This window comes from Bubalus kerabau, chromosome 15 (genome assembly GCF_029407905.1).
Source record: "Bubalus kerabau isolate K-KA32 ecotype Philippines breed swamp buffalo chromosome 15, PCC_UOA_SB_1v2, whole genome shotgun sequence".
NCBI lineage: Eukaryota > Metazoa > Chordata > Mammalia > Artiodactyla > Bovidae > Bubalus > Bubalus kerabau.
Genome location: NC_073638.1, coordinates 63,770,496 through 63,797,169, shown reverse-complemented (window position 1 = coordinate 63,797,169; position 26,674 = coordinate 63,770,496). Strand labels below are relative to the sequence as shown.

Genomic DNA, 26,674 nt, shown 5'->3' with positions numbered 1-26,674 from the left:
AGCTAAGATTTATGTTCAATTACAGTAGCTATTCTCATTGTTTCATTTCTAACATCAATCCAATCTTTCCTTCTCACTAGCTCCACTTAACTCTTATCTTTCACCTTTGCTCTAACAGCTTTCTTAAATCTATCTTTATTATAAAATAAAATTTTAAGCAAGTGGAGTCCTTATCACTTACCATCAAAACCAGGATGCTTTTGGAAGTAAAGGGAAAATAATAACTAAGCTGGGACAACAGCTTAAACTGAAGCTGCCCTGGGCAAAATCAAAATGCGATGTCACTCTAGAAACACATAATAAATAGATAACAGCAATTACTCCATTCCCAGATTGGGGATAATTAAAGATAAACATGTGCCCTAAATAGAAAGTCAAAGTTATGTGCTTCTTTCTTATTTATCATGTGTCAATCTGTTGATTAGAGTTTAACATTTATTATCCCTTGGGAAATGTTGTAATTAGCCTCTATATTAGTAGAGGGAAAAAAATTTAGGCATTCTTAATCTATTTAATGTCTACAAAAGGGAAGAGGGGGATCCTTCAGATCTGGAACAGTGATCACAATAGAAGTTTCATTTGTTCGTGATTTATGGAGACTTGGAATTAAATGCACTATTGACCAGTATCAGATTTCTAATGACTCTATCTTGTTTTTCCTAAGCAACTTCTCATAAACTTTTATAATATCTTGAGCAGCCCAGCTAATACTATGTTCAAGCCTGTTTATAGAACTATTAATAAATTCTGTGTGGTAACTCCAGGAAGACAGTCAAACTGCTTTTTCTCTCCACTGGCTGAAAACAGTTTCCTGCTTATTTTGAAAAAGCATGGGATGACCGACATCTTTGATGTATGTTAGATATTCTGCAAAGATCCCAGTGGAACCAAATAAAATTCTAATTTTTATCCTAAAGAGCTCATAGTCAAAAAGGAAACACTGTCAATGCCTTGATTGCATTGACAGAAAAGTCTTTCACAAATGAAAGAGTGAGATATCTATGCAGCCCCAGGTAGTTTAAAAGAAGATAGGAATTTGTTTCTGTGTGAATGCTCAGAATCATGCTATAATTCAAGTTCTTGAGGGCTGATCTGTTTTTTGAAGTCAGCTAATATTCTCTGATTAGACAAATTAAAATTTAATTACTACCATTTAGATTTCTGATCACATGCCAGGCACCATGTAGGCACTTTACGTGTGTTGTGTTAATCTGTTCTGAAAACAACTCTGTGAGGCAAAGGTATTATTAGCCCCATTTTACAGTTACAAAAATTAAGGCTCATAGAGAATACGAAAGTCACCCAAAGTCTACAGAAAACAAGTAGCAGAGGAGGACTTAAGCCCCAGCCATCTTATCCGTAAGCCAGATTCTTTATACTAGTTTGTGCTTCCAGAGGAAGAAGCTACTGCTGTGAAAGCATAAGGCTCACCTCTGAGCCTGTGAAAATGACCAGAGAAGGGTAACAATAACAGTACCAGCAGCATCCGCATAGCACACACTCTCTGCCAAGTATTGTGTACATGTATCTCATTTAATTCTCACAACAAACACAAGAGAAAGGCTCACTTTACAAATGAAGAAAAACATGAGAGCAGATCATGGGCCCCAGTGCTTCCAAGAGTATTCCTTTCCCTGTTAGTTCTCCTGTTACAGATCAGCCCGATAGTTCTGTGCATTGCCTAACACTTAACGGTTTTCAGATCACTCTGCATACTTTATTTCATTGCTTTCACCATCCTCCTTTTCCAGATAAGGGTACCGAAAAATCAAGAGCCTAAGTTATTTCTCCAAGGCCACGGTCATTGGCAGAGACAGGATTTGAGTCCAGGTTTTCCTGTAGCTAGCCTGGGATTCTTTATTCTGGACCTGGCTACATACCTGAAATGTGACTACAAGAAGGCAATCCTAAACTTTTCAAGCTGACTTTAGCCTTGAGCCTTCTGTACTGAAAGGAGAGAAGTTGATTTTGAAGCAAAGTTACATATTTCCCGTTTCAGGGCCCAGGTGTAGGGCACAATGATTTCAATTTACTTTAAGGTGGCAACATCCTTGCTAGAGATCAGACTCTTAAGCAAAGGGCTTCCCTTCCTGGCCTTCTCCCTGATTCAACAAGACCAAAAATTGCTACCTTTTCTTAACTCACACCAATACCAGCTCTAAGTCTAGAACTCATTAGTTCTTCATAGTTAGAAGCAAAAGGCAAAGCAAAAGCAAACCAGACTGTATGTTAATATAGATAACAGCCACCATTTATGGAGTGCTTCCTATGGGCTAAAAAGTTTACATGCCTTATCCCATCTGGTTCTCACAACTTGAATAGGTGTTGTTATTTTTACCTTTGAAAAGGAGAAAGTCAAGTTTTTCAGAGTTTCAGTACCTTTCAGTCCCTCAGCTAGTGCCGACAATTTTAATGCAGCTCCACCTAAACACCTACCTGACTGATACCGTAAAGTCCAGTCGCCTGGTAGGCAGAGACTTATCTAGACCAAGTATTCCAAATCCTTCAGAATCTCCCTGTGTCTTGGCAGTAGGGTGGGATACTTACTAAGCACATTAAAATACGGCAGTGTGGGTAGAGGGCAGAATGAAGGGAGAACGATTTGGTGCTGCCATGCCCAGGCCTCCTCGTTCCTCATAGCAGTTATCACGATATGAAAGCACGTGACTTGCAGCTTGACTGTCATTCCTACTGGAATGTAAGATCCACGGGAGCAAGGCAGACCTTGTCCCCACATTGCTTTAGTCTCAGTCCCTGCTACAATGCCTGTCATATAAGATGTGCCAATGAATAGCTGCTGTGTGGTGAATAAATGAATAGAAATGAAAGGATAAGGATGCCCCTGCTGGAGATAAAGGGGAGACTATTCCTTTTTTCTGGTTGACTCCATAATTAAAAAAAAAAAAAGCTCCAGAGCAATCATTCTGAAAACAAAACAACAACAAAATGCCCTGCTTTTTGCCAAGATTTATGGACAGCCTTGGTTATGGGTTTTTCAAGCCACTGCTCCTTAAACATTTTATCGATTTTTGTCTTGGGTATACCTCTGCTAGGAATTCTGGCAATTGCCTTCCCTCGCTCCCCCACACCTCTTCTCCCAGTCGACCTCTAGTGAACACACATCCTTCTCCTGCTGACCAGCTGCATATCCGGGTTTGCAGACGAAGGCCCAGGTGGCTCTGCACTAATGGCTCATCCGTTATCTGTACGAAGAGCCAGTGCCTTTCTGAGCAGGTTTTTTTTTGTTTTTTTTTTTGAAGCTAAACATTCTATAGAAAGCAATGTCTTTTGTTCTTTATCTCTTCTTTCCTTATTCCTGTGCTTCTGATCAAATACATCCTTAAAAAGAAAAAACCTCTTTTCTGAATATTCCAAATGCAAACTGTTCAGATTTTTCCTTCCTGTCACACATTTTGAGCACCACAGTGCTAACAGGCTTCTCTAAAGAATATTCCCTTCGTGCCCTGCCATGGCCCCCATATTCCTTGCTTAACATTTGGATATTTTTACAACGTATTCAGTTTGAAAGATAATACTGATACCTTGTTTTATACGAACATTTATACACCAGGACCCTGGCGAGGGACTGAGTTCATTGGGATATTTTATGGCTTAATTCATCTGGATGATTTATATCTCGTTTTGTCTAAGTATTTATGCTAATAAATTTAACAGATTCCCCCTCACTGCCTGGTCCTTCGTTTTCTTCAGGGGGTCAAAGTGAGAGGAAAATAAAACAGCGTGTTACTAAAGAAAGAAGGAAGAAATTGGCACAACTGATTTAGAACACAAATACAATTACAACACAAATAACATCTCTGATTACAGTTAAGGTGGGGCAAGTAAAAAAAGAATCCTAGATTCAGATAGATTTCCGTAATTAAGCTATTTCTCAAAGGCAGAATCACAAAAGTGACAGAATATTTAGCAAGCTAATTTACTGAGGAAAGTTTTGTTCCTATATAATTAAATCCAACACTGAGGGAAAACTGACAACTATTAAATCGAGTGCAGCCTGGAGAGGGAAAGGGGATAAGATAAAATCCAATCTATAAAATATATTCCATTATCTTTTATAGGTTAAAAGAAATTCTTGGAAAGACTCTTCTAAGATGAGAAGATTTTAAGATTGTGTGAGGATATTTTTTTTTACAGGTGCAGAGTAAGTTCGGGTTTGTTTTTTTTTTTTTTTCCTTTCCCTCTTGGTTTTTTTTCTTTTCCCCATTTTTTTTTTTTTTTTTTTTCTCCTGTTGTTTGCAAAGTTGAATCTGGGGTCAGGAGTTCTAATTGTAACCTCAGACTGGAATTCCAGATGGTGCGCTCAGGACTAGAAGCAACTCTCAGCTCATCAATTTCATAGGCCTGCGTATCTGCTCTGGCCACGGCCCGGCCTCCATCCCCACTGTGGCATTAATGCAGAACAAATTGAGACATATCCTCTATATAATTAGTTCCAGAATTTAAAAAGATTTACGGTATAATAATAGAGGCAGCACTCCGGAATCCTTTCATTGGGGACTCGCTCGCGGTGGCATCAGAACAGACGGGTAACCCTGACCGCTTTAGACACTGCGAGCCGGGGGTGGAGGAAAGGGGAGTTTTGCTCTGCGTACCGGGTAGCGCGCACCGGTCCTGGGACCCCAAACCAACTGAGTCTGAACCGGAGATGGTGGATTGGCCAAAAAGTCCAATTAATTTTCAAATGAACGGAGGAAGCCGGAGGGTAGACAATAACAAAAGCCCTTCTCTTTTTTCTTTTTTTCAATTTAGATAAATGAAGCTGGGATTTCCACCGCCTGCGCGGGGATGGAAACCAGCCTAAGCGCCTTCCGCGGCCCGGGGTAGGCAGACTGCTAAGAGCTGGAGTCGGCGGGGAGGAGAGGAGCAGCGGTCAGACGCGTGGAGCTCGGGCACTGGCCTCTGCGCGAGGCGCTAAAATCTAGCGCTGGTTCCTCCCGCGCAGCCCACCACTCCTTTTTGCTGTTTGCGGCCCCGGGCGCGGGCAGGCGGCCCCAGCCCTTGACAGATCGCAGCGACTCGGTGTGTTTATTCAGTTGTCGGCGGCCGCGGGGGTGACGCCCGGAGCGCGGCTCCGGAGTACGGTCTGGTCCCTGGGGCCGCGGCTACAGGGCCAGGCTGGGCGCTTGGTCAGATCCAGTTGACAGCGCCGGGGTCAGAGTGGGGGTGGGGGTAGGGGTGGGAGTTAGAAGACCTCCCTCCCCCTCCCACTCAGCCTCGATTTTAAAATCTTGGCATAATTAAACCCCTTCCAGGCCAGGATGAACTTTACCAATGACACCAAAGCCACGTAGGTTTCCAGCATCTCCTTTCCTTTACTCCCCATTCCATTACTTCTAAAGAGGCAGAGGGTGGTGGGTTAAGTTCTGAGAGGAACCTGGGTTCCAGCTCGGTTTTGCCACTAATTTGTTCAATGTCCTTGGACAATAATAAGAAACTGTAACGTTCATCGAGGACGTAGGCCAACACAGTTTTCTGTCTACTCCTGAAGACCCCTTGAGGGGGGGTACTGATAACTCATTGTTCCATGTGACCACTAAGGAAACTGAGGCTCCCAGCGGCTACAGACCGCATCTATGATCCTCAAGCTGCTGGTTACCTGGTGGGGAGCTGCGATCCCTTTCTCTGTTCACCAATTACTTGCTCTGCACGCCACTGCACGCCACAGCTGCCTCTCCTCCCTCTGCCTGCGCCTCAGTTTCCTTTTCTGTAGAACAGGAGTTGAATTTCTAGCTCTGCCAATCGGTGGTTCAGACCACATCCTCTGCCAGAGGTCTCCTCGCTATCTGGGGTTGGGAAGGTGAGTGAGAGAAAGGAGTGGCCAGGTCTCCGCAGCCCTCAGATCCCTGGGACCTTGGGCGGGTCTCGAGCTGCCGGAGATGCCGCCGATCGCCCTGCCTGCTGGGGAGGGCAGAGGCTGGACCTTCTTTCCCACCAGACTGCCTGCCCAGCTCAGGGCACGGAGGCTAGCCCAGAGGGCGCGTCCGCCTGGGGAACCGCCGAGCGCCCGCTGAGGACTTTGTCTAGCGGAGGGAGAAGTGGAGAGCGTAAGGCACCGGCTGAGCGCAATAGTTTGCGGGTTTCCCAGGGTTGGCTCCGGGGCGCCTGGGCTCAGAGCACGGACGCGGGCGAGGCCGAGGGACCTTCGAAGACCTCATCTCGGGGAAGGCTGCGGCTTCGGATGCACAGCACTTATTTTTCTGCGCTGTGGGTTGCAGGGGATTCCTCCCATCGCTTCGGACTACAAGGTCGGGGCGAGGGGGTACCCCAGAGTCGAAATGGGGATCGCATCACTGCTTTTCCCTCCCTCAAGAATTTTCAGGCAACAAGTAGAGCCCTAAATTTCCTAGCCCCCCTCCCCTTCTTTTCACCTCACCCCCAGGCAAAAACTTTTTTCCCCCCTTAGAGTGTTAAGCGCCCTTGCTCTCTCTAGGATTCAAAACCACAAAAGGTCACAATCAAGCCACCCTTCTCCAAATACCCCCAACAAACTGCAAAGAATGATAAAAAAGAAATAATCTCAAGCTTTCCCGTTTAGAAGTGGAAATCCCTGGCTTTTCATAAATGGCTCGCTTTCCCTCACAGCGCTTGAGCAAGTCCTCCTGAAGAAAAAACGACTTCGAAGTATAAGTAAGAGCGAAGGGTGTGAGACTGAGGTTTGGGGCGTCCTAGGGGGCAACTTGGCCTGAGAAGTCTTATCGCGAGAGGCCTTTCTCCATCAAAAAGACATAAAGCCCATGTCCTCTGCCCAGCGCTGGAGCCCCGCTCAGGTTTACAGATGCGGCGTGCGGGAGAGGAGTGGGCGGCCCACAACGAGTGTGAGCGAGAAGGAGCTGGCCTCGAGAGCCTTTTCACTTCTTTAAAAAGAAAAAAAGAAAAAGCTTCTGAGCGCAAACTTCGAAAAGTCAGGCACGAAAGTCGCGCAGAAAGGTGTCCATCACTGCAAACGTGGTCCGGCCATCAAATGGGTAGTGCCTGTTCCCGACCTTTGCCCTCAAGGTTTCCTGCGCCTCCAGGACAAGCGACCTCCAGAGGAAGGACCTGTACTTAGCGTGTAGGTGCCACACACGCTGCGGGTCCGCGCCCAGAACTCCTGGCTTTTACTTAGTGCGAATTAATTAAAACCAAAGCTCCTTGTGAGTAAATCAAGGCTTTAAAAACGCCCAGGTTCTTTATAAAACTGCAACCACCTTGATTGTTGCTTCACATGGGCTTGGCTGAAAATCTTCGGGCCCCATCCGCGGACAGTCTCGTGTCAGAGGCCAAGCGGCACCGGGCCGCTTCGCGCCCGGCGCTCCTGGCAGTCCCAGGTTGCGCCGTCGCCGCTGCCTCCTGGGCGTTTCCACGCGCCCCTGAAGCGCACTCCAATCCAGATTCCCGGCGCTTCTAGCCTAGGGTCTCTTTTCCGATAGAAGCCGACTATTTTAGAAAAACCAACAAAACTAAACAAAACCTCAAACACCTGTTCTGGGGCGCGGGACTCCCAAAGAATGACTAGGTAGAGCCAGGAACCTGATTTGGCTGCGCCAGGCTCTGGGAGCTCCCAACGGTAAGAACCCTGCCTTGGGCCGCTTGAGGTTCTCCGTCCCCTTAACCTGGCTTGTGCCTCTTGGGCAGTCACCGCGCATCCAGAGTGGTACTCCCGACTGGAATGAGCGGAGGCAGAGCTCAGCAGGAGCCGCTCCGGGAGCCAATCTCACCTCCGAGGACTTGTATCCAAACCTTCCTCACCCCCTACCCTCCACACTCGGCGCCAGGATTCTCCAACCGGAAACTGGGCATTTCCCTACGAGTTTTCTTTCCTCCCAAACTAGCCGCCATTCTGTTTTCCCGAAAGGGAGATGAAGTGTCGCTGGCACCGATTGCAGGTACGCGGAAACCGCCCTTCTCTGGGCGCAAACCTCACCATGTCACCAGTCAATGGAATTACGCTCCGTTTATTAAATTGATGCAACCTCCAGGTCACCCACCTACGCCTGAGTCTGGCCTCTGGAATCCACAAAAAGCCACCCCACTCCCCAGTGACTCTGAGATTATGACCACCAGTCCAGTCTGACGGCTCTAGAAGCAAGAGCCGGACTCGGGGGCGCAAAGCAAGAAATTCTCCTTTTTGAAGTCCAGGAAAAGTTCTCTGCAGCTACTCCGAAGTTCCGCCCTCGTGGAGCCCCCTGCCCCTCCCTCCAACCCGCCCTCCCCGATTAACAACCCCATCCCCACCCTCACCACACAGGGATGCAGGGGGGACATTCCCTGCTCACCTGAAGCGGCTCGCCAGTGCCCCGAGGCGCCCACACTCGCGAAGGCCGAGAAGGGGAGGTGGGGGGGAGGCCTGTGTCCCACAGGCCAGCGGAGAGCGCGTGGCGGATAGGAGAGGAGGGTGTCTCTGAGAGGGACGCTCCCTCTGGCCCGCCCCCCACCCCCACTGCGAGGACGCCCCCAAGGAGTCGCGCGCCCTGCCTGGATCCGCTAGGGCTGCGGTGTGAATGGAGCTGCCGCGAGTCCTGACTCCTCCTCCTCCCCCGCCGCCGGCCCCTCTTATTTGAGCTTTGGGAAGCTGGGGGCAGCCAGGCAGCTGGGGTAAGGAGTTCAAGGCAGCGCCCACACCCGGGGGCTCTCGCAACTCGACCGCCTATCCGCTCCCCCCTTCCCTCCCTCCCTCCCACTCATTCACTCACCTACCCACCCAGAGCCCGGACGGCAGCCCAGGAGCCGGGGCCCCGCCGCCTCCTCGCCGCGATCCTGGACTTCCTCCTGCGGCAAGAGCCGGCGTCCACGTGTGCCCCGGAGCCGGCGTCTTCGCACACGCTCCGGCCCGGGCCTGGGTGCCTTCAGCAGCCCCAGCTGCCGGGGATCCGGGGTCCGGAAGGCATCTGGGCCAAGTTAGGCGAGGCGGAGTCGAGCGCTGAGCGTCTGCAAAGCCGGAGGGCCCGCGGAACGTCCGGGGTTGAGTCACAGCAGATGGGCTCCGACGTGCGGGACCTGAACGCGCTGCTGCCGGCCGTACCCTCGCTGGGCGGCGGCGGCGGTTGCGCCCTGCCCGTGAGCGGCGCGGCGCAGTGGGCACCGGTGCTGGACTTTGCGCCCCCGGGCGCCTCGGCTTACGGGTCCTTGGGCGGCCCTGCGCCGCCGCCGGCTCCGCCGCCACCCCCACCGCCGCCGCCGCCTCACTCCTTCATCAAACAGGAGCCGAGCTGGGGAGGCGCGGAGCCGCACGAGGAGCAGTGCTTGAGCGCCTTCACCGTCCACTTCTCTGGTCAGTTTACCGGCACGGCTGGAGCCTGTCGCTACGGGCCCTTCGGTCCTCCTCCGCCCAGCCAGGCGTCGTCCGGCCAGGCCAGGATGTTCCCCAACGCACCCTACCTGCCCAGCTGCCTCGAGAGCCAGCCCGCTATTCGCAACCAGGGTAAGCGGGCTGGGGAGCGCCCCCTACACGCGGGGCGGTGGCGGCTGGGCTGTAACCGCGCGCCGGCACTCCCCTGTCCTACCCCTTCCCTGACCACAGCTCTTACCCGATCGCCTCCCCAAGGACTGTGAGGGTAGAGGAAGCCGCAGCTGGGGGAGACAGGAGGCCCGGGGAGAGGAGGAAGTCCACGGCGTGGGTTCCCGACATCCTCCAGGGCGGGGAACCGGACCCTTCGCTTGAGCCGGGAGGTCATCTGGGGGCCCTTGGACCCCAGGAAATTCTCAGATCCCCGTGGGGATGGGAAGCGGGAACCCGTTCAATGCCTGGCTCTACCTCGGGAAGAAGTTTTGTCGCCTAAGGCACCACCAAACTGTCGGCAAGCATTGGCGTTTTAAGACCCTGGATTCGGAGTGGGACCAGCGCGTGGTGAGCAGCCTTTGCTGCGTCTGCCCGCCAAAAATGCCAGGAGCCCATCTGGCCCTAATGGAGGCACCATAAGTACCTTGGAGCCCTAGGATGAGTAAATGAATGAGCTGGGGACAAAATAGTGGCTTTCCTAGATCCATGTCCCTGTTTGCGTTTGGCTCCAGTGTATAGTAGTGTATAAGTGGATAGCTCCTGGGTGCCAGGTCAGGTGCTGCCACGCGGGCTCCAGGGCTGGAGGAGAACCCCGTTTATCCGATTCCAAACCCTGCGCGACGGGGTCCTACCACAGGCGATGAAATGAGGCCAGAGCGCCGGCTTCCTTCCAGCCCGCCTCAGGCGCCTCCTAGTCGTTGAACCCGGGTTGTAGCTGGAGAAAGGTTTTTGCAAGACTTGAAAGTTAAAACAAAGAAAGAGAGGTTTATTTTCCGTTTTCAGTCCTCATACAGCAAGGGACACAGCCGTAGGTTTCTCATCTTGAGCCGTCGCCGGCTTTTTCTCAGGGACCAAAGTAGAATCAATTACGCCGAACTTCTGCATTTTATTTTGTTTATTAGACATATGCGCTGTTGTCAACCTAAACCAATTCTGGTTGATTCGATGTTTTAGAAAATGCTTTAAAAACGCAGGAACGGATGCTTTTCCTAGAGCAAAAATTCGCTCGGGCCTAGGACTAGTGTGTTTCTGGAATGCTTGGGTTGGGAGCAGAAGAGTGCGTTCTGTTTGCAGGAGGTGCTGGGGCGCCCAAGGAGCGCGGAAGAAGGGCGGTGTTCTTCGCGCCTTCCCGCGCAAGTTCTAAACGCGTATCTTCTTTCGCGCGACCCTATTCACACCCAGCCGAGAGCACCTGGCCCGCCAGAAGCCCTGGCGAAACCGAAACCACCCTCCTCTCTTCGTTCGGGGAATCTGGGATCCATGTCCTGTGGAAAACCTCAAACCCACCCATGAGGTCCCTCCACTCTAAGTCTTTCGTAAAGGAAAACTAGTGTTTGGAACTCATGGAGTATTGGAACAGCTCAGTGAGGATTGCAGTCTCTTGTTCTCTGATCGTACCACCTCTAATTAGCACGTTGGTGTAACCTTTGGTAAATCTCCAGATCTCAGTTTCCCTATCTTGTAAGAGAGCCAAGATGCCCAACCTGATGTCTGACTCTGGTTTGAAGTTCTATGTCACATAAATCCGCCCCCGCCCCCCAACCGGGATTCTAAACACAGAAGGCAGCAGCCGCTTAAACGTGGTTGGACCTAAAAGGGCAAGACTGGCAGGCAGGTGTATGAGGTGAGTGAGTCTCTGGTAGTGAGCTATTTGAAGACACCTTAGAAACCATTTAAGTACCCCGTGTGCAAAATACCATTATCATTTTGAGTCCATCTAGGTTCTGTAGGGTTTTTGGAACCAGGACTCTGTGGCTTTGGTTGGGTCCTTGTGTCCAAACTTCTACAGGGTCATCTGATGCCCAGAATTCCATCAACTCAAGTCTCAGGGTTGAGACTGTGGGCTTCCTAGCCAGCCAGCACTACACGTAAGGGGAAAAATCTCAATTCCTCTCTAGAGGATAGGCCTGAGATGTCAAAGAGAAGGGTATTGGGAGCTGGGGACCACGACTAATAGGTAAAGGAGCCTCCCCCCGCCCCAACATCCTGGGAAATTGCTCAGTAGAGAGGCCACAGACCCAGGCCACAGCCTGTAAGCTGGTTCCTGTCTTTAGGCTTGGGTTTTCTCCTGTGGTAAAAACATAAAGGGTCATGCTTGCCCAGTCTCTGTAAGTCACTTGGCAGCTGGGAGTTGGGGTGGGATGTCAGAAGCCACTCATGGCTCAGCCCTGGTGTTGTCAACCAGATTGGGCCCTGAGATTTCAGATTTATTCTCTTGATTTCTGGGCTTCCTGCAGCTCCCCTAGGAATGCAGAGTCTTGGCGGGAGGCTTGAGTTGGGGAAAGCAAGGGCAAGAGTTCCTTCCCCACAGCCCATCAGCTGGCCAAGGCCAGTTCCAGGGGAGAGGAGTCAAGATTCTGGATCCCAGTCTCTAGGCAGGGCAACCTTTAATGGCTCAGGGGAGTAGACAATTGCTGGCACTCTTGCATATCCCCCCACTCCAAGGTATCATACCTCAGTTGGGGTTTTTTTGAGTTTCTTAAATATAATACCCGGTATTTAATCTTTTTTATAAATACTCATTTAGGAAACATTTATTGAGCACTTATTCTGTGCCAGGCACTGGAGACTGAATGTTAAGAGAGAATGTCTTAGCCTTTGCAAGAAGCTCACAGCCTGACACTGGAGGAAATCTAGACTCTGAGATAAGGTGTCCAGGAGATCTCTCTCTGGCAGAACCTGGACTCAAACCCAGACCATTCTAGGTTATTTCAACCTCCGTTTCTGGGGATCTTGGCCCCCCTGTTGAGATGGATTTCCTCTTCCCTGCTGGACGGGCACCGAACCCACTGTAGTCTGTGTGAGACCGTTGGGGAATTTGTCAGGAGGGTGAGGACTTGCATTCCCAAATAAGTGCGAAGTTTGGGAAGGGAAGAGGAAGACTGCCTCAGAGTCTTGAGCGATTTCCCCAGCCACTCTGGCGCGCAGAACCCTGTCCCTGGAGGATACCTGGTTATCACTGGGCCACCTAGTGTCACACGGGGACACCAGCACAGCCCTAGGGCCAAGGACGCCCCCCTCGGGTCGCTTTGGAGAGGGTATTTCGTTGCTAGATAGCCTTCCCCATACGCTGCCGCTGCCACAGCTGCGGAGTCATCATTTTCAGCCCTTGGGGACCACCTTCCTGATTGAGCCTGCTGTGCCCTCCACCCGTCAGCTCCCGCTGGGGCTTGGCCCAGCCAGGCTGTTCCCGGACTCCTCCGCTGCGGCGGGCGGGGGAGAGAAGCGCAAAGCCTGTGTCGCTGCTCCACGCGGTCAAGGTTGCGCTGCTTTGCCGGGCCGAGAGGAACCGTGGGAAAGGCGCTACCTTGGCCGCTCGAGCCTCTCCCTCTAAGGCCTGTAACAATACAAGGAATCTTTGAACACGCTGTCCCCTTTGGCGGCAGCTGTCCCTCCTCCGGCCCCTGGCCCCCAGCCCTCGCCTCCGCGCTCTCCGCGCTTGTCTCAGTGCAAGGCCCCGGGACCACGCGCTCTAATCAGTCCCGCATCCGATAAGCTAATTTAAAGGGCCCTCTCCCCTCTGTGAGGGCGCTTTTACCGATGTGCACCCCCTCTCCGGAGAGGGGGGGCCTTGGGAGCCTCGCGGGGCGCGGAGTCGAGGCGATCCATGTAGGAGCGGCCTCCCGCAACCCCTTGCCCCTCGCCGCGTACCGATGGTGGCGGGGGCCGCCTCCGGGGACAGCACGGTGCTCCGGCCACCGGCTCAGGAATGGAGAAGTGTTCATCTAGAGACAACTTCTTTGTCGCTGTTTCTCCTCTTTATTTAAAAAACAGTTCTTTCAAAATTCGGCCTTCCCCCTGTAAAACTGGGCGCTCCGAGCCAAATTTCCCTTGTCAGCTGATTGGTAGGCCTCAAACAGCGCGGCCTCCGTTTCCAAAAGGAAGTGCCTGGAAGCGCCAGCGTGCTCACCCACTCCTGACAGCTAGCGGGCCGGGGGTTATCTTTGCCCACTTAGCAGGCCAGAAATAGAGGCCTCTGGGGTCATGCAAATTGCTAAAGCTGGTGGCTTCTTAAGTTATCAACCTGTGGCGCCAACTGGTGCGAGAGACTTGTACAATTCGTTTAATAAGACCTGCTCCAACCTTCCCTCCGACTCTTTAACACACCACATTCCCCGAAGTGGACTGTAGAAGCTTGGTTATTGTTTTTGGCTTTTTTTTTTTTTTTTTTTGCGGGGTGGTGGGGGGGGCGTTTAAAAGACATGGGTATTACCTTTCACTGTTCAATCTAAGTCTTCAGGGACGTTTGTTGTAGAGCCCTGATTATGCCTGGGCCAAGAGTTGGAGAATGGGGGTTGTTTGACTCACCCCACTCCCAAGAATTGAGGAGGGGGCTGGTTGGAGGCTCAGCTCAGTGCAAGAGGCGGGGTCCAATGAGGGCGGGGTGGGGGGACTGGGTTCAGCCCAGTGGCCCTGCAGGGAGCCGATGTGAGCTTCTGGACTAATATGATTCCTCACTTGGCCAGGACCTCAGTTCAGAGACTACGGAGCCTGCGCACAGCAAAGGACCCCACCATTGGGTTCAGGACTCAGAACTGATCCTTATCTTAGCTGGAGGATGCTTTTCCCCCAGAGGCAGCTACAGTTTTGCAGAAGCCAAACTGTAATGTTAAATGTTTCAAGTACTTTGGTGACAGTAATCACAGAAGGAGACTACGTTTTATTCAACCACCAACACGTGTCTCCCCCCCCCCCCCACCTTTGGAAAGCTGGGGAAGAATGCCGCGACATTGCCTTCGGTTTCTCGGCAGGGAAACTGAGGCATTGGACCCCGTGCGTACCATGTAGGGAAAGGGAGGTGCACTGTCAGGCACACTCTGAAACAAACAGGTTTCCCGGCCTGGGACGCGAGGAAGTCGGCCCCTGCAATGATGGTCACAGTCCGCTCCTCAGGGCGCGAGCTGGGTCCGAGGAAGGCGCAGGGTCGAGGCCTGCGGGCCCAACTTGAAAGGCCCCTTCTTTTTTTGCCCCTCACCAGCTTTCCCGAGGGCTTTGGGTGTCAGTGGTGTCGGGTCGTGCAGCCTCAGACAGATAACATTACTCAGTAATTACTCTCCCCCATTTAAAGCCCAGGCCGTTTAACTGGCCCCGAGTAATTAATGAAAGTTGGTGCGCGGGCCTCTGATTTACGGCTCCGAGTCAGCGCCGGGTCAGCCGAGCAGATCCATTTTGGTCGCCCGCCGCTGCCCCTGCGCGAGAACCACGCTGTTTTGTTTTGGGGGGAGAACGACTTTCTCCGCCGAGCGGCTGAAAGTTTTCATACTGGCGAGGTTCGGTGCAGAAGCCGCAGACGTCGTGAAAGACAAGGGCGTAAATAAATTGGGAAACTCTGGGGAGGTCTGGATTTTACTCTGGAAAGGGCGGGGAGCATGTCCCGAGGTCACACTGGGCCCGGCTTCCCTGGGGGCTGATTGACTCGGGATCCGAATGCGGGTCTGGGTGCTTTCTGGTTCACAGGGTCCCTGACTCCCCGCTGACGCTGTTTCTCTCTCGGCCTCGTCCGCAGGATACAGCACGGTGGCCTTCGACGGGACGCCCAGCTACGGTCACACGCCCTCGCACCACGCGGCGCAGTTCCCCAACCACTCTTTCAAGCACGAGGACCCCATGGGCCAGCAGGGCTCGCTGGGTAAGCCGGGGTGGGGATGGGGGCCTTCTCCCCTTCTTCCATGCCACCCCTGCCTCCCCAGGACTTTCCAACTCACAGCAAATTGGGGAAGGGAGAAGAGGACAGCTAGAAGAATTTTAGAAATAGCCTAATCTCAAAAGAAAAGATTGTTTTCCCCCACTCCCTAGTCTGTTAGTTCCACTCCGCCGACACTGCGAATGTCCAGAGGGTCTTTTCCGTGTTCTGTGCGGTGACTGCTTAAAAAAGAAGGTAAAGGGAGAAGCTTAGCTCGCTGTGATCTGGACACCCGTCTCTCGGCACGGCCCCGGCATCCAGGCCCCCGTGCGCCCTGCACAGCCTGGGGGCACAGCCCCCGCCCGCGGCCCCGCACCCCCAGCCCTCAGCGCGCGCTCACCCGGCTCTCCTGGCTCTCTGCAGGGGAGCAGCAGTACTCCGTGCCGCCCCCAGTCTACGGCTGCCACACACCCACCGACAGCTGCACAGGCAGCCAGGCCCTGCTGCTGAGGACGCCCTACAGCAGGTAGGAAGGCGCTCCGCACCGGGTCTGGGTCCCCGCGACCCCAGAGGGGGCGCTCGAGCTGGAGGGCGGTATCCGCCGCCGGGCGGCCCCGCCTACGAGTCCTGGAGGCCACGGGCGCCTCGAACCCACTGGGCTTCCTGAAGCAAATTAAAGCCCATCTCTTGGTTCCCATCTGAAAGACGTAGGTTTCCCGGTGTCCTGGTGGTCTTACTTTGAATATCAATGAGGGCGGTTACCGTTTGGAGCTGAAGAGCAGAACTTTGAGGATTTTATTTTTATTTTTTGGTAAGGGCTCTTTGCTAGGAGGACTTCAGCCTCCACGGGATCAAGGATTAAACCCGGGGTCCACTCCCACCCAGTCAGCCAGTTTGTCTCCCTTTTCTAGCTCCCTCCTCGCGCGCTGGACACACTCGCCAGCCTTCTCTGGGACCGTTTCGAAGGCGCGTACACTCGGGCCACCAGCTTCTCCCCACCCCAGTCCCCCAGAGTCTCGGGTGCAGCAGCGCCCTGGGGGCGTCTTCCCCAGCGCCCCGCTGCCCCAGACTGGGTGCGGGATTGCAGGCGGGCGGCTGCGGTGCCTCCGGGGAGACAGCTCCAGTCCGCGCCCGCCCTTCTTCCTGATCCCGGGAGGCGGAAAACCAGCTTCTTCTCCCTCCAAGCTCTTTTCCTGCCCCTCGTGCCTCCTCTGCGCTTGCTCCACCCTCCACCTTCTCTTCCCCCAAATTTATTCTTCAACTTTGGGTGAACTTGGCCGGCATCCCGCGTCGCCGATAGGGTTGCCTAGTAACTACACCCGCCGGAGCCGGGAGGGAAGTGGCCGCTCGCGGCCTTCTGAGGCCGGGGATTGGGCGCGCATTACCTCATTTTCCACCCCTACCCCCGACCCGGTGCTGCGGGGATCCTGATACCGACTGCCCCAGACTCATCTCCATCTTCCCTCCCCTCCTTTGGAAGACCCGGGGCTGACGTCAAGGGAAGGAGGTAGTGAGGTAATGAAGGAAGGAAAAGCGCCTGCCCTGGGAGATTGGTGGAAGGAATGGCCGCGCCTGGGGGCCCTCCAGTCCCACAGGTGGAGGAGGGGAAGGGGTCTTCGTTTCCGAGCTCGCAGCGGCTCATCCCAACCCCGACGCCCCGGAGTATTTAGGAAACCGAGACTAGAACACTGGTCTGATTCTCCCATTCTGGGGAAGGACTGGGTCCAGCCCACCTACTTCTCTAGGCCTAGAGTACACAGACTTCGGAAACCTTTCCTTTTGACTGGGGAAATCCGGCATATCTAATCTGATCTTGGATTCAAGATCACGTTTTGTTATTTATTTTTTTCTTTTTTTACGACCGACCTCCACTAGATTTTTTTTTTTTAAGAGAGGGCAGGGAAAAAAAAAAAAGCATGCAGTTTGCCCAGGTTCAGAAAGATTTCCTGGAGAAGGGTATGGCAACCCACTCCACTATTCTTGCCTGGAGAATGAGGAGTCTTGTGGGTTACAGTTCATCGGGTAGCAAAGAGTCAGGACACGACTGAGCTACTAACACTTGCTCAGGTAGAGATTGAATGATCACACCTTCTCACCCTCCTGTCTCCCTCCCTAGCTGGTAGAACCCAGTTCTGTTCTTGGTACAGCAGGCTCCGGGATCTGCTCCTGGCAGACATCTCCGCACTTGCCCTTGGTGGTTCAGCTCACTGGAATAGGTACAGAATCTGAAATCTCTGTTGTAAAGCACCTCCCCAAGCAAAACTGAGATAATGGGATCATTGTCATCTTTTTTAAGGAGCTGCTTCTGCCTGTTTCCAGATTGGCATTGCTCTTATTCTAGCCTTGGGGTGGGACGGGCTTTGGAATGGTTCCTGGTGGGATGACCTTGGCCCAGTCCTTCCTCCTTGGCTCCTGGTTGGTGCCTCACCCCATGCAGAGAGGAAGACCTTGATGCTGGAATGGGTGCTGTTTAAATGGGCTGGGATACCTCCTTGGAGGTTGGGGACTGGGGGGCTTTGGAGTCTGATTCAGTAGTGACACAGCTACACACGTTTCTTACTCCCCCCTCTTCCAAGCCTAAGTCCACCCTGTGGGTCTCTAAGAAGGGACAGAACAGCCTAGAAAGGAGTCAGGGATAAAGTGATCACAACCTCTGGCTTAACAGCAGTTCTCCAAACTGAGTCCCTGTGGTGGATTTTGACTTTCGGCTGAATTTGTGGTTGCTATGAAAGTAGGAAAAGTCACTTGGATTGCATTTTATACATAAAAATTTCACATTTTCTAATCCATCTTCTAACTGGCTGCTGTATAAAGCACTTTTGTCAGGTTCATCTTTCAGAGTTATTTGCCTATTCCTTTCTTCTTTCTACATAATTGGAACTTCTTTGCTCACTTTTGTATGAATGTCATAAAAATACCATTTTCTCTTGTTATAGAAAAATTTCTAAGTATTAACATTTCCTGAAAAAAAAATTTGTGACCCCTGTAGGAAAACTGCTCCCTTGAAGTTGGTGCTGCCTGAGTCTTTGAGGCGCCCTTGAAGTTGGTGCTGCCTGAGTCTTTGAAGCTCCATCCACCCTAAATTCACAACGTTTCTAATCACCTTTCAAAATCAGATACTTCCCCTGCAGTAATGATGAATATACAGGTGTAGGGATGTTTTAGAATATGTGCATCCACATTACTGCTGTTGTGTCATTTCCTTCTTTCTTACTTCTAAAAAAGTTTGAAAGGTTATTTAAATGCTTTTGTGAACACAGATTTTGAAAAACATAGGAAATACAACTAAACTTTAATCACTTAGATATTCAGTGGTTCTTCTACTGGTCTCTGGCTCTGTTCCCTTTTCTGTCTAAAATTGGGACCTCCTGGGAAAGGCTTGCTTGTATTTTTTGAATTTGTATTTTGTTTGCCTTGTTGCACTTGCTAAGGCAGCCTGCCGGGACTCTTTGCCCTGCCCTTCCAAAGCTGCTTCTGTCTCCCCAGTCTTGGGTTTAGTCTGGGGTTAGTGTATTTGGTATATACACTGACATTAAATAAGCACCACACAAGGTGAATTTGCTTTGAGAAAATTCTCAAAATTCTCTATTTGGAGAGAACTGTAAAGCGACTCCTCTCTTTCAGGTAACAGATCTGAGGATGTACAGCTGTATACAGATGTGATGAGTAGTGTATAAAAAATGACCCCAGTCTACTTATGGAAAGTGTTAAGAGATCATTTTCTCCATCCTTCTCTGCCCCCCTCACCCCTCATATTGAGGGTGGGCAGAGCTTATTCTGAAGGTCACTAAGGATTCTGGAGCCAGATTTCAGCCCTTCTGGAGCCCAAAGATCATGAGAGCCCCGATTACATAATCGCTAGGCTTTATTGCACATTTTATGCTGTGGCATACTGTGCTACAGCTTCACTCAACTGACTCATTTCATTCTTCTGATTACCTTTGAGGTCAATACTCCCATCCCCACCCTGCTAAAGAAGAGATAGATTCAGAGACTCAAAGTAACTTGCCCAAGTTACCTAGCAGTGAGAATCAGAACTAGGATTTGATTCTCAGTCTCTCTTGTCTTTAAAGCCCACAGGGTTTCCAGGTCACTCGCTGTCCTCCACCTGAAACATTCCCCTTGTATAGCACCTTTGCTAATAATTGATAAGAACAAATGCTTATATAAGCTTACTACCTCCCAAAACCATTCTAAGCACTTAATCTTACATTTAATCTGTAATTAAATGTAAGACTTACATTTAATCTGAAACTTTTTGAGAGTTTCAGTAGGTTATCACCCCCATTTTGCAGGGGGGTAAACTGAGGCCCTTGGAGGTGAATTTGCTTGGTGAGACACAGTATGGGACAGAACAAGTGTGAGGCTCTGCATCCATCCTCTCTCCTGACACCCGGCTGCCTGTCCTGATGCTTAAGGGCGCTTTCCTTTCCAAAGGTGCTGTCTGCCCTAGGTCTTGCTCGAGGAAGGTCTTTATTCCTCACATCTGTGAAAAAAACCCCATTATCCTTTGGTTTTACCCATAGTTTTCAATCAAAATCGTTCTGTGGATCAGAGGCAGTATTTTCATCAGTCAGTATTGTAAGAGCTAACTTGAGCTTTCACTCCAAAAAGTCTTTAACTTACAAAGCCTCCGTCTTTCAAACTCCCGACTCCTCCAGCTTTGCCTTTACCAGTAGTGAGAACTACTGAAGTTCAGTCAAGGCTCCTAAAGAAACATGCTGAAAGGGCAGAGACCTTTCTCTTCATCCATCCAGACCTAGGGGGAGCAACAGCTTCCAGGGCCACTCTGATTTGTGCTTGCCCAGAACAAGGTCTCAGGGAAGCTGGGACCTCCATGCTCCTATGAGGGGAAGAGTAGTGAAGTCCAACTGCACTAAGCACAGTTTTCTCCTGATGTTGACCTACAACAGGCAGCTAGCAGGGCTTTGCCTACTCACCTCCCTTGAATCCTCTTCCACAAGTCCCCTCTCTCCTGCTGCTTGCCGAGCCCCTTAAAGCCAGCAGTCCTTGACCATGCCCATTTCATGGGTTGATTCTCACAGCTACTTTGAAAAGGAGTTCTGGGCCTGAAAAATATTCCCACACACACTAAACTTTTTAGACATTATCGTTTCCTTTTCATTTTGTTCTTTTACTAGGTTTGCGTATACATTTTTAGTAACTGTGCTACCAATGTAAACGAGAATGCTTATTTCCTTTGGCCACTTGTCAGGTAAAACTTCAAATGCAGAAGCGGTAGTTGCTGATTTGAATACTTTTGATTGAATGGTGACAATTCACTAGTGATGAAGTTGACAGTGGAGAAGTTGACAGTGGAGTCTATTACCATACAGATTGTCTTTCATGTGAGAGAAGCTTCTAGCGGCTTATAGAGCTTCTGGGGAATCCAGTCAGTGGGAAGTACATGATCTACCATTTAGGTTGGCCTTCAATGTAGAATTAAATCAGAGAAGAGCACTCACCTGAAGAAATAAAATCATAATTAATAATGTTTCTTTTTACATGTACGTCTACAAATACTTGATATGCTGTACAAGCTTCACTTAAGACAATACTTGTCTCCCATATAGGTAGACATGAAGGCAGAAAGTCTGAAATGGTTTCCAGGGTGGTGGGCAGTGTTATCAAAGAAAGGTTTGACTTGAACTTGTCTCCAGGGAGCGGGAAAAACCTAGTTTCAAATATTCCTGCAACTTTTGTGCTGATCAAGTGTTTATGAATAGAAGTTAAAGCCCCGGTGGGTTTTTCTTTGGTTCACTGGTGAGCTAGAGAGAAATGACAATACCAAGAGATTGACTGTAAAATGATTATTCACCATGGCCTGCTGGGCAGAAATTATTGAACAGGCCGCCTCCATGGTGCCTCGGAGGGAAGAACGCAGGAAAAGGTCTGCATGGAAATTTGGCTGCAGCCTCTGTGCATGGGCCTCGGTTATCAGGTAGAAGTTTGGGGCAAAGCTATTACAGAAAACTCTGGGAACATGAATTCTGAGCACAGATGCCACTTACATGTGCCTTTTTCTTATTGGGAATTTTTTTTTTTTCACCCCGGGAAACACTTTTCTTCCACCAAGATGCTGGTTTGCCAGCTGATAACCATCTGGCAGGGGGCTTCCTTGGTGGCTCAGTGGTAAAGAACCTGCCTGCAGTGCAGGAGACGTGAGTTTGATCCCTGGATCAGGAAGATCCCCTGGAAAAGTAAATGACAACCCACTCCAGTACTCTTGCCTGGGAAATCCCATGGACAGAGGAGTCTGGTGGGCTACAGCCCGAGGGGTCACAAAGAGTCAGACACGACTCAGTGACTAAACAACAACCGCCGTCTGGCAGAGGCAACTCCGGTCATAATCAGTCTTCAGCAGCCCTATTCCAGTGGCAAAAAGAATGTTTCTACCTCATTCTTCTGAATATACTTAAACACACTTAAAGATGAAAATGTACTTGAATTACACATGCATTTGAAGAGTGAGGGAGTTCTGGTCCAGATAATAGCAGAGAGCTTTTCTCTTCCTTTCTTTTTGTGCAGAGGTCGAGAACTCAGTAATCCTGCAGTCCAGGCCAAAACAAACTCTATATGATCTACTACTGATTTCCTTTTAAGTTCCCCTTTTTGCTAGGACTGACTTCCTTTTATTTTACTCCAACTTGCATTAATCCCAGTTATAGAAGTTTCTTTCCTCTCTCCCTTGCTTCCAACTTCAAACATTTCTTACATAGGAAACAAGTAACTTTTTTTTTTTTTTAATTTCAAGATCTACTTGAAAGAAAATATAAAAGACACCATGACCATATATTTTGGAATGTATTTTGGCAGCCGGCAATTTCAGGGTTCCTTTCCGAGCAGACAGAGTTAGATGGGGAGCTGAAATGCCTACGTGACCACTGTGGTCGCTGTGAGCCAAACCACCTGCTTATCTGATCTCCTCTGGGAATGAGGTGGTCCACACCTCCAGTGGTTATTTAGTAATTAGATGCTTTGTTTGCCAGGGGTCATATATTCCTTAACTGGTGCTGCCTCTTTCTGTGGGTTTTCATGATGAGAGCTGGGTGTTGACCGATCGCCTGAAGAGATCAGAGCTTGGGCCTGGTATTTTTAGCTCAGATTCACATTTTGTCCTCTCCCAGCAGCAGCTATTGTCATTACTGTCATTGACTTCCAGTTGGAAGATGGTGCCAACCAAGCTGACTGACGGAGCCACTGAGGAGCCCCAGCCAGCAGAAGGCAGGATGTGGTTAAAGTTGTGCTCTGATTCTATGGCCAGCCTCAGGAAATCTATTTGGGTTTTTTTTGGTTTTTGCTTGGGAATTTTCTGAAAGCCCTTCTCCTTGGGCCCTTTCCACCTTCTCTCCTCTTAAGAGGATTTGCAGGCTGAACTGTCAGGACTACTGAAATCCAGCAGTGGGGGTCCTCCTGGGACCTTGGCACACTATCCTCTTTCACCTCCAGACTCCTGTCTGCACTATTATATTGTTTCTACTGTTGTTTAAATAGCAGTGAGAGAACAAGGCTCAGAACTCAAATAATGCCAAGAAGCCATTAAAGGGGCAGGGCAGGGTGGAGGTGGGGGCATCGGGCAGGTCAGCACTAGGCAAGTCTCTGAGCCTCTGTCCTCCTCTGATAAATGACGACCATAAGGCAGTCATAATTATGCCTGCCTCACAGAGTTGTGATGAATATTGGTGATGTGTGAGTGGACTGTACAAAATCTGATGGATTAGAAAAAGTGAAATATGTTATCTGTGTAGTCTTGAAAGAGTTATTGTCAGAGCTTCACAACATCCCTGTAAAGTTAGACTGATTGAGATTAAAATTCCCATTTAACAGATGAGAAAACTGAGGCGCAGAGACTTGAACTGATTTGCTCAAGGTCCTAAAACTTACAGAGGAACCCTGTTCAGTAGAAACATAATGCAAGTCATCTACTTAATTTGAAGTTTACCAGTAGCCACATTTAAAAACAGAAAATTTAAAAAATATTCTATTTAACCCCAAAAGCCCAACTCTTATTTCAGCATGTGGCACTCTCCATATTTCAGGTTCTAAACAGCCATGTCTCACTAGTGGCTACCTATTAAGCAGTGCAGTAGAGAGGATTTTCAAGCCCCCACTAGGAAGATACATATATAAGGCATAGATTCTATATTTAAGAAGGTTTGCTTTCTGGGGGCCAATAAAATGTACTTAAAAACTTATTTTCTCTTTAGGAATCTGTTGGACTTATTTTTTAAGTCTGTGAAAAAAATTCCAGAATCATAAAGTTAGATATTTGGGACTCATTGACCCATATGTGTAAACTCCTGTCACCCATCTTGCTTCTCAGACCTCTTGAAAATTACAGTGTTGTTAGTCTTATGCAAGGATGAAATAATTTCAGAAAGATCCCAATCCCAGTAGGACCTAGGAAAATTGTCATCTGGGGCTGAGTGATTTTAGTTGGTGAACAATTTTGAAAAAATCAGTGACAAAAACAGAGAGCTGCCTGGGGAATACAATGCCTGTTGGCTGAGATTAATGGCAAGATTAATAAATGGATTGCTTGATGAAAAGGCACAGGAGAACAAAAACCAGTAGAGATTGTGGAGGAGGCCGCTTATTAATGAACTGTCAGCCCAAAGAAAGTTCAAGAAACTCTCCTGTGTTAAATGCAGCAGGCTGGCACTTCTAATAAAAATTGGGGTCCTTCAGGAATTAATTACACTGGCCTTACAGCAAGAATTCGTGGAATTGCGAAATGTAGTGGCACAGACCAGCACCAGCCGCTGCTGCGAACAGAGAAGCTGCTGGAGAAACTAATCTTTTTTTTTTTTCATTGATATGTAGTATATTGTAGTAGCATAATAGCCAGTTGGACACGGGAATGAATGATGGGGTCCAGATAGGCACTGACTAATGAAACTGCACATACTTGGAGTTTGAAGTCACTTCACATTTCATATGTAAAATTCCCTCCTGGAATCTGACTTCCTCCTTATTCTCTGTGCCCGCCACTAAGGAGTTCCAAATAATTTTCAGAGTCATTCTATGAGAGGCAGATGGACTCTACTGTGATTTATCAAGCGATGTTGAGAGAGAGCACAGGGTTCATTTATTCCAAGGGATACATGCTGTTACTTCCCTCACCCCTCCACAGGTTCCCTGTTTGGCTGGCCTGACAAAACCTTCTCTTAATTAAACTTTGGTGTTGCCTCTGCCCGATGGATGAAGCAGCTCAAAGGAATGCGGTGACAAGGTGGAGATTGTCCAGAATTTGCGATCTGGTATCACACACATTAGATACTGAAAGCTTCTTACCTTCTTTCCCTTCTGCCAATGAAGGTGGAATGGAAATGGTCTGTAATGTGTTTAGACCAAAGGTTCCCAGACAAAACCATTCATCTCTTGGGCCTCAAATTTCATAATTAACCATTTTACTTCAGGACTAAATGTATCCCTAATAGAACTTGGCTATGTAGGAGATTTCTGGTGATCGGTTGGTACGTTAGTTTTCTAGGAAGGAGATAAATATGAAATTAATGAATTAGTAAAAATAAAAGCATGTAATAAAGATGTTGAGTTATACCATGCCGGATACTTTTGAGAAGAGTGTTATTTTAGGAAATAAATGTGACAGCTCTTCTATAATGCATTTAGAGAAGTGTTTTAAGACATATGCAATAAACATGGTTTTAAAAGTTGTATGGAAAAAAAGAATAATTTTTGGTTGGTTTATATGGTGATACAGTTTTCCTTTGGGATCTTAATGTAAATGATCAGCCATTGTTTCCCCTTATATAATAAAGGTCTGGGTTGGGGCCTTTGAAAAAAAAAACTCCCTTTGACTTATACCATGACCATAAAATTGATAGAGAATGATTCCTTGAGTTGTATCTAGAGTTTATCATCCTCTTCCTTCTGCTTGTCACATCCTTGAGTATTAGACCATCCATCACCCATCACTCTTTGACTTTTCAGGCCCTCATAATCCACATGATACTTATCCTTTTGATTAAAACAAGTTAATGGCCTTTTCACGAATAATTAATCTGCTGTCTTTCTACTTTCAGCTCCAGGCTTTTAACTTTAATGTTGAGCTATCCAGCCTGTGTTGCCTTTCAAAGTTTCACTCCCTTTAGCCTCTTCCCTTCAGAGGTTTAATACCTCTTTAGAAACTTCAGTGTTTGCTCTACTAAGGTTTTTTAAAGGCTTCCAAATTGTTCTCACATCCTTTCTTGCTGTGTGTGAAGTGAATGACATGGAGATCAGTGGGATGAAATGAAAATCATTTTAGACTCATGTATTCTGTCCATTCTGGAAAATGTGGAGGCTTTCACTGTAAAGAAAAGTTAAAAGTCTATTGCTTTTTGGGAAAAAAAATTGCACATATATATATGTTGTATACTATGAATTTCTAACTCTGGACGTTTTTCTGACAGTGACAATTTATACCAGATGACCTCCCAACTTGAATGCATGACCTGGAATCAGATGAACTTAGGAGCCACATTGAAGGGGTAAGTTCTCTACTCTGTTTCCCTTCAACAGTAACTTACACCTGTTTGAACCATTTTCAAGGTCCTTATTCCATGGGAAGACAGCACAATTGTAGAATAGGCGTGGCTCTCTACAGAATTAGGATGCTTGCCTCCTTCTCCCAGTTGGTCAGTTTTGTTCAGTATTAAATTTTTAGGAATATAGTTAGGGGATGTTTTTGTTTAGAATGAGTGGGTTGAGAATACTGGGAAAACTCCATATGGCCTTTCCTTATTGAATGTTTTAGAGTTCCTCAAAGTTGTGTCCATTCAACCTTGTTTAATATTTATGTTTTGCTTGTGATATCACTGAGGTTAATCATTACATCATCTTCCCGAGAAATGCTTTGAGTTTACAAAGTCCAAGATCTAAACTTGTATCTGAAGGTGATTTGGACCATCCAAAGTCAGATGTGGTCACACCTTGTTGCCTCAGGAGGCTTTTATCACATTTGATACACAACCAGAATACAGAGAACACAGCAGTCAAACATAGGTAGGGGCAATGCTTTGCACCTGGAAATGAAAAAAGCAAGGTGGGACTTAACAGTAAAAGAAGTCACTTTCAGTTTTGAATCTGAGTGGATAGGCCGTCGGATATGACAGTCACGAAGCCCCTGTGGTCGAACAGGTACTCATCTGGGTCCCCTCATCCTATCTTCCCAATGGCATTATGATGCCTCCTGGGCACTGTTATCCTGTTTTTCAAAGAAGTTCGTCAAGCTCAGAGATTTAAGTAATTTCCCAAGCTCACATCATACCATGTGTGCGATAGAGCTGAGATTCCAAGTCCACTTCTGATTCCAAAGCAAAGGCTCTTTCCAGTCTCCCTGTGGGGCCTTCTACTCCCCACCCCCACCATCAGCCCGAGTGGGATCAGGGACACAGTTCAGCACTCTTGACTAGACAGCTGGCACCTCGTCTCTGTGTATTTAGTGGCTTCTCATTGGATTGTGGGATCTGGGCTTGCTAGAGCCATGCATGCTCCAGTCCCCATTCCCACCTCTTCTTCTTTTCTAGAGTTGCTGCTGGGAGCTCCAG

At 49.0% G+C, this 26,674-nt stretch overlaps 1 protein-coding gene across 1 annotated transcript; it reads left to right on the top strand.

Annotated features, from left to right (window-relative positions):
• The first annotated feature begins 7,859 nt into the window (after positions 1-7,859).
• On the top strand, positions 7,860-25,619 carry LOC129627867 (Wilms tumor protein-like). Its single transcript, XM_055547331.1, has 6 exons — positions 7,860-7,886; positions 8,084-8,334; positions 8,706-9,421; positions 15,006-15,128; positions 15,546-15,648; positions 25,538-25,619. Exons 1-6 carry the CDS (start codon positions 7,860-7,862, stop codon positions 25,617-25,619), a joined length of 1,302 nt encoding a protein of 433 aa, XP_055403306.1.
• Positions 25,620-26,674: the final 1,055 nt, after the last annotated feature.